This window comes from Juglans regia, chromosome 10, assembly GCF_001411555.2.
Source record: "Juglans regia cultivar Chandler chromosome 10, Walnut 2.0, whole genome shotgun sequence".
Taxonomy (NCBI): Eukaryota; Viridiplantae; Streptophyta; class Magnoliopsida; order Fagales; family Juglandaceae; genus Juglans; species Juglans regia.
The window spans coordinates 16,254,240-16,264,777 of NC_049910.1; the positions used below are offsets into that span (position 1 = coordinate 16,254,240).

At 39.9% G+C, this 10,538-nt stretch overlaps 1 protein-coding gene across 1 annotated transcript; it reads left to right on the plus strand.

The window, feature by feature from the left end:
- Nucleotides 1-7,940: 7,940 nt before the first annotated feature.
- LOC109007966 (F-box only protein 8-like) lies at nucleotides 7,941-9,068 on the plus strand. The gene has a single exon (XM_018987885.2). The coding sequence runs from the start codon at nucleotides 7,941-7,943 to the stop codon at nucleotides 9,066-9,068; it is 1,128 nt and encodes a 375-aa protein (XP_018843430.2).
- The last annotated feature ends 1,470 nt before the right edge of the window (nucleotides 9,069-10,538 follow it).

The window sequence follows — 10,538 nt, forward strand, 5'->3', positions numbered from 1 at the left end:
AGTCATTATATTTAAATTTTAGCTTTTTAACTTATTTTTTAAAGTATTTTCTATTTTGTAATTTTTTTTTACATTTTTTGTATTTTTTTAATATTTTTAAACATGGATGGGCCAATAATTGGGCATTGGATATTAGGTTGTGGGCCCAGGCCCAATCTAAGTACGGCAAGCCCACATGCACTCCAATCGGAGCTCCGAGTTCTGAACTCTAGAGTCGAAGACGGAGATGATTTTTACTTTCGACCCCAGTCGGAGTCGGAGGTCGGAGCTACGCATTCTGACTCCATAAGAGTCAGAGCCCACCTCCACTAGTAACCTCCTAAATGACGTAAATCATGTATATTTTCAATAGTTTGATGTGAGCTGTAAGATCCAACTTGTGAGAATACTGTTCTGCTTGAAGTAATTCAAAATAACCTCATCTAAGTTTCTAAAAAAGTGTGACTAAACATGTTCAATTCTGAGAGCTTGGGTTAGCCATAAGAAAGATGGCTGAACCCAAACTATTAACTTTTGTATGTTTGGTTGATTTTGTGAGGCAATATAATCTTTGCAAAATATCAAGGGTAATGTCAACACTATTTAAAAAAATTAAATCTTGCATTATTATCTCATCCCTGCATTTTTACTATGTTAAAATTACAAATTTAGTAAATAGTGAAAGGGAGTAAAATTTATTTTAATATATATTTTTAGTATATATACATGTAACATGTGGTCCCTCTAGGATTAAGAATGATGTAACTTTTAGAAAATATGAAATATCAAATGCCACTAACCTTTAAAAATCATTATTTAAGAGCGAGGTATTAAAAAATTCCATCATGATATAAATAAAGGCTAAATACTAAAATAGTCCTTGTGGTTTGCCTCTAATACAGATTAGTCCCTAAATTTTAATTTTGCAGTCTTTACTCTACTTTCAACTTTGATCAAATTAATACTTTGGTCACTAATTCCGCCTAAAATTAAGTCTCTCATTCTCTTTATTTTGTAGGGTGTTGGCTGCTAGTTATTTAGTTTGTTGCACTATTGAAAGCCTCCTCCATCAGTATATCTGATGTTAAATGTGGATAGTGTTTTTTTTTTCTTTTTCAAAAAAAAGCTGGAGTTGCTGCTGTTCTAAAAAATGAACGAGGTGAATTTATTATAGCAGCTAGCAAAGTGGAAAATAAAGTGGCAAATTCTGAAACTATTGAAGTTCTAGCTATGTTTCACGGGTTGCAATTTTGTGTTAACTGGGGAAGTGTTTGACTAAACAAGTTTAATCCTAGAAAGTGATTGTTTGATGCTGATTAATGAGCTTCAACTTTCTGGAGACTCTTTATCAGCTCTTGGAATTTTATTGAGATGAATATAGAGACTTTTGAATAATTTCAATGAATGCAAAGTGCTACATGTTCACAGAATGGACAACGAGACAGCACATAGATTGAAAAGATATGCTTGGTAAGTAGAGAATATTAAGATGTGGTGGGATAATGTCTCAATGTTTGTATCTCAAGCTATTTGATTTATTTATTTTTTTACGAAACTGCCCTTCATGTGCTTTGCTAGGGTTTCCTGGTTTCCAAGGTTTCCCTGGGCCTCTGCTTTGTTGTGGCCATGGCAGCCATGGATGGCCACTCTTCTGGCCGTCCAACCTTCGCCGAAATGGCTGTTGCGGCGCCGCAATCCCTCCCTGAAGTCAATGTAGCCCCTCGTGCTCCGAAAGTTATGGAAGGTGAGATTTTTTTCCAGTTCTCCAAAGAAGAAATCAACCGATCTGTGGAGCCATTCCACTTTTCTATTGTGATCAAGTTCCTTCGACAACGTCCCTCGTTGGATGCTATTCGTGCCTTTATCGCTAGCCAATGGGGTCTGTCATCTACACCAGTGGTCTCCTCTATGAAATTACCCATCAACGTCTTCGTCAGAATGGCTACGGAACCAGATTTTGTGAAAGCATTGTCTCGTGAATCCTATGAAGTGAATGGAGTGGCTTACCGTGCTTTCCACTGGTCGCTCGATTTCAATGAGGAACATGAACTTTCAAATGTTCCTGTGTGGATTTTACTTCCCGGATTACCTCCTAACTTTTATCAAGAATCATTTCTTCGGATTTTCACTACATCGATTGGTCGATTTATATGCAGGGATAACCCCACGGGTTGTGCGACCCGGACTGATGGAGCTAGACTTTGTTTGCAGATGGATGCTGCTAAGGAGCCGATCTCGTATTTCTAGATTGGTACTCCTGGTCTGGCTACGAGTAGGAAACAAGAAGTTATATATGAGACGTTGCCGGCGTATTGTGGAAAATGCAGAGTGTAGGGTCATAATCCTAAGACCTGTCGTGCAGGAAAATCTAAGCATAGGGAACAAAACCGGGGACGAAAGAAAGGAGATCATGAACCTGGTGGAACCAGTTCTAATAAGAAAGTGGGTGGTGCGATTACCAACCCTCTGTTTATCCCTCCTGAAACAGAGTCCGATGAACCCGTTGCGCCAAGTGAGGATGCAGGAAAATATAAGCATGGGGAGCACGACCGTGAACGTAAGAAAGGGGATCATGAACCTGGTGGATCTAGGTCTGATAATAAACAAGGTGCTGCGATAATCAATCCCGTGTTTATTCCTCCTGAGATAGAGCCCGAAAAACTAGTTGGTGACTTACCGAAACCAGCTGGAGCTATTCTGGAGCCGCTTGTTAACAATTTGAAACCATCCTCTGACCTGGGGACTTTCATGGAGATCAATGCTCATGATGATGGAGGGGTGCTAGCGCCAAGTGAGGATCCAGGTACTCTTCTGAACCAAAATAACATTTTTTTCTTTTAATGTTGAAGCGCCCTCTCCTATGCTCATGGAGGATTCTGCTAACTTTGTTTAGATACCGAGATTCTCAAGGAAAATCTTGGCAACTATCTTGAGGATATTGCTTCTGAGCCTGACCCGGATATCCCTCCAGAAGTGCTCCCTCAGTTTAAGGATTACCATTCGGAACCTGAAAGTAAAAAGGTAAAGAAAAAGTATCAAAAATTTTTTTTGAGAAAGTTAAAAGCTCCACTCGGGTCATTACCTGTCCCTCTACCTTATCTTTATGAATAATTCGATTATTTTCTGGAATGTCCGTGGCATTGGTACCTCTCGTCGAAGACTGAAGAATTTAGTTTGCAAGTTTAAGCCTCAAATGGTTGCGGTTCTAGAACCTTTTCAAAACCTGGACAAAGCTATTTGGTTGCAACATTATCTACAATTTGATTCCTTTACTTCAAATATGGATGTTGGTGGTAAAATCTGAATTTTTTGGGCCATTTCTTTTGATATTCAAGTGGTGAGGTCAAATCTGTAGTTTGTTTCTCTTCGTGTTAACATAGGGTCATTTTAGTTTTTGTGTACTATCATCTATGCTAAGTGCAGTATGTATGATAGGAAAATTATGTGGGAGGATCTTAGCTCTCAGGCTATGGGATCGGCGCCTTGTCTTTTTTCTGGAGATTTTAATATTATTCAGAATAATTCGAAGAGAAGGGGTGGATCACCTCGATCAAATGTGGCGATGGCGGACTTCAATGATTGGATCCACCAAGGTGGATTGGTTGAGATGAAGTCTAAGGGCAGAAATTTTTCTTGGTGTAATGGGCAGTCAGGTCTTGCTCGGTCTTGGGCGAAGCTAGATTGAGTTCTTATGGATTTCTCGTTGCTCTCTTATTTTCCGAATGCTATTTGTTCTTACTTGCCACGCACCACTTCTGATCATTCTCCCATGGTTATTGAGTTCAAGATGGACCCTTCTTCTTATGGCCTTTCGCCTTTTCGCTTTCAACAAATGTGGGTGGATCATCCTCAATTCTTATCGTGTGTTCGGTAGGCTTGGTCTGCTACTTTTGATGGCCATGGGCTCACAAAATTGGCTTTTAAATTGAAGAATACTAAGGTCGCCTTGCTTGAATGGAATAAACAGATTTTCGGTCATACTACTATGCATATTAATTCGCTTGAGCAGCAAATTGAGGAGATTGAAAATAAACTTCAGCAAAATTGGGATGAATCTACGAAGACAGATCTTATGGTTGCCTCCGCGGAATTGGATAACTGGCTCCGTCGTGAAGATACTAGATTGGCTCAAATGGCTAAGTTAAAATGGCATATGGAGGGTGATCGTAACACAAAGTTTTTTCATGCCTGCCTTGCTAATAAACGGTGTAAAAGAGTGGTGTACATGAGATTATCCAATGGCATGGTATTTAATTTGCTGGCAAGTATTCATCAGGGAGCTGTGGATTTCTTTTCTTCTTTTTTCCAGGGCACGTAGACCAGATTGTTACCTGATTTATCGAGTCTTATCTCTCTTATTATTTCTAATTCTGACAACTCGATGTTGTGTGCAGTGCCTTCTATGAATGAAGTGTTTTCTGCCCTGTCTTCTATTCCTTCTAACAGCTCCTCGGGGCCTGATGGATTTAGTTCTAGTTTTTTCAAAAGTTGTTGGGATATTGTGAAAGAGGATGTCTTGGAAGCCGTATCTGATTTTTTTAATTCTAAACATCTCCCTAGATTTTTCACTGCATCCTTTCTGGTCTTAATTCCAAAGGTTGATACACCTTCTGGTTTTGATAAGTTTAGGCCTATCAGACTCTTTTCGGTGCTCTATAAAATATGTTCCAAAATCATTGTTAATCGTTTGACAGGGCTCCTCTCAATAATGATTTCGTGGGAGCAAGGCGCTTTCATTCCAGGGAGAAGCATCTTTGAAAATATTAGTATTACGCAGGAAATGATCCACTCCATTAATAAAAAGGCCCATGGTGGTAATATCATAATTAAATTGGACATGGCTAAAGCCTATGATTGTGTGGATTGGCTGTTTCTTCTGGAGGTTCTTCGCTGTTTTGGTTTTTCCTCTAATTTTTGTGATCTTATCAGAACATGCATCTTGACCCATTGGTATTCTAAAATGATGAATGACACTATTAAAGGTTTCTTTCAAGCTGGCCGAGGTTTACGTCAAGGTGATCCCCTTTCCCCTTATCTCTTTATTATCCTTCAAGAAATTCTCTCTAGATTGATCAAGCAAAGTATGGAGGCTCGAAAATTTGGTCTATTCTCCCAGGCCTGAGGTACGCCCATAATTTCTCATCTTATGTACGATGATGATGTAGTGATTTTTTCAAATGGTAGCTCTAAAGCCATAAGGGAGATTTTATCTGTGCTTCATAAATATGAGAGTTGGTCGAGTCAGTGTATCAATCACTCTAAATCTGCCATTTTCTGCTTTCAAAAAATTTCTCTAGCTCGTAAAAGCTTGTTATTATGGAAGACTGGATTTTCAGAAGGATTTTTCCCTTTCAAATACCTTTGGGTGCCTATTATTTTGGGTCGTCTCAAATAGGTGCATCTGGAAGATATGCTGTCTAATATTCAAAAGAAAATTTCGGGGTGGAAGATGGGATTTCTTTCGACGGATGGCCGTCTTATTTTACTTCATCACGTTCTGTCTAGTATGGCTCTTCATCTTTTTGCTGTCCTTCAGGTCCCTCAATCTACTATTAAAACCCTTCATCGTAGGATGAGTACTTTCTTTTAGGGGGAGGATAATGGCAAATGTAAGAAAAAATGGGTGGCCTAGAATTCTATCTGCCGTCCCGTGGAGGAAGGCAGTTTGGCTCTTAGGAACCTCGATGATATGCAGAAAGCCCTTCATGCCAGATTTGCTTGGAATCTTATTCAAGGTAATTCTTTATGGGCTAATTTTTTTAAGGGTAAGTAAGTGGGTCTTAAACCTTGGGCCCTGGTTGATCCAACAAAGGGTACTAGGTTCTGGAAAATGATTGCTAAATCCCTCCCTTTAGTCTTGGATAATTCTAAGTGGCGTCTTAAGGATGGTAAGGTTTTTTTCTGGTATGATAAATGGAGAGACAGAGGTCCTTTAAGTAATGATATGAATATCATGGGGCATCCTCATCTTCAAGTGAAGGACTGCAAATTAAATAATGATTGGGATGTGGATTTTATTCGTCAGTTAGTGGGGCCGGATCAATTTGATGGTATTTTAGAGGATATTTGTAAGGCTAAACCGGGTTTGGATGTTTTGATTTGGACCAAAAATGATAATGGCTTGTTTTCCACTAAGTCGGCTTGAGATTGTGTCCTTATTAGAGGTGATACTATTGAGGGGCACTCTTGGATTTGGCATAAGAGTCTTCCTCTTAAAATGTCTTCTCTTATGTGGAAAGCTTGGTATATGGCCCTTAGTGTCGATCATCATCTTCGACGCATTAGAATTCCTATTATCTCTCGTTGTGATTGTTGTGCTAACGGTCACTTTGAGGACCAAAATCATGTTCTTTTTGCAGGTGATATTGCGAATAATACCTGGCGCTATTTTGGGACTTATCTTGGGATCCCGATAGGCCGTAATTGGAAAGACACAGTGAAGATTTGGTTTCACCGCGCGACTCTAGCATCTCAAGTTGGCATTATTGTGGCAATTCTCCCGGTGATTATCTCTTGGAGAATCTGGCGGAGGCGCTATTTGGCGCGTATGGAGGGTCACTTTGAATCTACCTTTGACATTATTCACTCTGTTCGTCAGTGGATTAGCCTTATTTGTCAAGATATGCATGCTAGTTCTCACATTTCTAGTTTTGATTTGCAGGTACTGGAAAGTTTGCATGTCCAGCCCGTTCTTACCCCAATTCGGCATTGCAAAATTATTACTTGGCAACATCCTTCGGCTGGATGGGTTAAGCTTAACACAGATGGCAGTAATTTGGGTAACCCAGGTGCCTCAGGTATAGGTGGGATCATTAGAAATAATCATGGCAAGCTAATTCATGCTTTTTCCTCCTTCATTGGTATAGGTTCTAATAATCGGGCAGAACTTTTAGCTCTTCTTCACGGACTCCAGGTTTGTAAATCCTTATCTCTTAATTATGTGCATATTGAACTTGACTCTATGACTGTTATTTCCTGGTGGAGGAGTAATAGATGTGGGGTGTGGTATCTGGAGGATTTCTGGGAGGAAATTATGGACATTATGACCTCCATGACCATCTCGCTTCATCATGTTTTTCGTGAGGGAAATAAAGTTGCAGATTGGTTAGCCAAACATGGAGCTTCTGGTAAAGATTTAGCTGTCTCTCAATTGCTGGAGACTCCCCGTGCGTTGCGTGGTCTTATCCGCATGGACTACTCCGGGTTGCCGTATTTTTGTTTTAGTTAGTTACGGGTGTTTGTGGTTATTTTTTTGTTGTTTCCTTGGTTATGTTAGTTTTTTTTCTGGCTTGGTTTTTTCTCATATTCTGGGTTTTCGTTTGTACCCCGGATGCTTGTTTTGTAACTACGATTTTTCTCCGTCATAAGTGAGGGCTATTAATAAAATTGGAGAGAGGTCACTAGTGGACAGGTGACCCTAAATCTTTAATAAAAAAATATTAAAAAAAAGTGCAATCACTTTGATTCAATGAAATTATGCTTTTCTATATATATATATATATAAAAGATAAAAAAATTAAAAGTAATATTATTTTATTATTACAATTTGTAATCTCTTTGACAAGAACAAGTTGTAATGATCTCTTTGATTCAATGAAATTATTGCCTTCCAAAGCCCAAAATAAAAATATGAAACAAGAAAAGAAAAGTGTAAGAAAACCCATGCCATCGCATGTAGATCACAGTTTAAATCCGACTCCTAGATTTTAACTTATCTCACTTCATATTATTATTATAATTTTATTAAATTTTTACATAAAATATAATAAAAGATTTAATTCTTTTAAATTTTAAAATAATAATAATATTATAATAATATTTTATTTAATTTTAAAATTTATCTCAATCATCATTCCTTAAACCGTAAATAATAACCATAATAATAAGGGATGGTGAGAAAACGAGAATAACTTAGAGCGGATATTTGCAAGAAAACGAGAAGAGAGAGAGAGAGGCCAGCCATGTCCGCATACATCCCTGAAGACTTGGTCCTTGAAATTCTCCCGGGGCTTCCCCTAAAATGTCTTATTCGATTCCGATCCGTCAGCAAATCTTGGGCCACCCTCATCGGCACTCCAGATTACCTCTCCAAAAGTCTCATCAACGATTGCATTCTCGCCAACCCCAGCCATCAACTCCTCTTCGTAAAACGCGCCCCCGAATCCACAGACGGAAGACTGTCTTACTCGTTCCTATGCTACAGCACTCTTGCCTCTGCCTCTGACTCTAAAACCCTTCAAGATCTTCCGTTACAAAGCCCGTATGATATTAAGATTGTGGGTTGCTGTAATGGCTTGCTCTGTCTCTTTGACTACTACTGCACCAGCAACATCGTTGTCTGGAACCCCACCACGGAGGAGTTCATGTTCCTCCCTCACGCTTGGGACGTGGAAACCGTCTGTTTCGGTTTCGACCCGATACACGAAGAGTTTAAGGTTTTGAGGATTCGCTATGTGCCGGAGAGTGATGAGACGTATCTCCCTCCTTACTTGGCTGATCGTGTCCATCTGAACCAGGAAGTGGAGGTTTATAGCCTAAGCGGTGGTTCTTGGAGAAATCTTGTCGTCGATATTGAAGTGCCTAAGTTTCAAGGAGTCGATTCACCTTATATGAATGGTGTCTGTTTCTGGTTGGCGCTAAGTTATTATGGGGACGAGAAGATTGTTGCGTTCGACGTGTGCGATGAGGTGATCCGAACGATGGCATTGCCCGATTATAGTCTTGCATATGGTGAAATTACTTGGAGGACTCTCACCGTACTAAAAGAATCGGTTGCTTTGATAGTTTATCCTCGTAATAATGGGGAGGAGATCAGATTCTTCGATATATGGCTGTTACTCGAGTTTGGTGTTAAAGAATCTTGGATTCGGCTGGTGAGGATCGTACCCATTTGCGACTTTGGATGGCCGTTGGGGTTTTGGAAGAGGGGCGAATTGTTTATAGTGTGCAGAGATCTGGGGGAGCTTGTATTGTATGACCCTTTTACTCAGACAGTAAGAACTCTACAGCTTGATGGGGAGTGGTTCCATGTTCTACCTTTCACCCGTAGTTCAGTTGGGATCAACGGATCGGGATTTTTAGATGGTTAGATTAGATATACGCATAAATGAATGGTTTAGTTGTTAAATGGCAATCGTTTTCCTAGATATTAGCAATGAGATATCTAGAATATAATGCCAGGATTTTCTGTTGTTTACTGAATTTCAATCTACTGTTGTACAGCTGCACTGGCTCTAGATCTCGTTTATACATGATAACACGATCGATTTGAAGGGACCATAAATTTGGTATTACATATATACTAATGGTCAACCATCTCACTGACTCAGAGGAAGAAAAACCAATGATCTCATAGAAAGTTGTGCTCGAAAAAGTTTCTTTAGGTACAAAAATTAATAAGTCTTCTAAAACCCCTAACGCTGCTGCATTATATCATTCCAAAGATTTTTCTGACTCCTATCATATCAAACCACTGAACATATTCATACCATTTTTATATGATTCAAAAAGATTCAAAATATTTTCATACCATGATATGTACAAAAATTTTTAAATGTCACGTCTAGCCAATATCAGACAGTCTCCTCTCTGGCTCGAGTTCCTTCTTTAGTCAGAGGAGGTGAAAGAGTTTTTTCCAGTTTGGTTTAGGTCTTCTAGGTTTCTCATTTCCAAGAGAGAAGGTAGTGATATGGAAGGTTTGGAGGATCATTGGAGGAAGCTTAGTCTGATTGAGGAGGAAGGTGAGGTCTTGGAAATCGATAGTGGGGTGGGGGGAAATGTAATAGAACAAAAAGGAGCGAGAAGCTTGATTGGTAAGATCTGTACTGACCGAGTAGTGGGAAAGGAAGTTCTCGGCAATGCTATGGCAAAAATATGGAGGATTAGTCAAAGGGCCATTTTCCAATAAGTGAACAAGAACACATTTATTATAACCTTTGAGACTCATGCGGACAAACTCAGAATTCTTGATGGCAAACCGTGGTTTTTTGATAACGCACTTTTTCTGATGATGCCTTACGAAGGAGATGTTAGACCAGGGAATTTATCTTTTGAACGGGAAGCTTTCTGGTTACAGATACATAACTTACCCTTGGGCTGTATGACCAAGGAATGGGGAACTCACATTGTCAGTTCGGTGGGCGGGTCTTGGAAGTCGATGTGGAGGACGACGGTATTGGGTGGGGTCACTGTCTCCGGGTTAAGGTGGAGATATTCATATTTAAGGCTATTGCTCGGGGGCGTTTCATTAGCTACCTAGGGGACAAAACATTGGATTAATTTCCATTATGAGAAACTACCCATGATCTGTTTCCAGTGTGGATGTATTCTCCATGGCGAGCAAGGGTTGTCTATCACCGTGTGGGGGTCAAGGGGAGGAAGGTGCTCCAAGCGCCCAGTTTGGAACCTGGCTACATGCCAAAAGGGCTCCAAGACGGCGGGCTTTTTCAGCATGGTTATTTTAGAAGTGGTGGGGCAGAGGAAACGGGTAAGGAAAGCAAAAGGATGGAGGAGGAAGCCTCCGCGTGCAGCGCAGGTAACAGACATCCGGAGAACTGGTT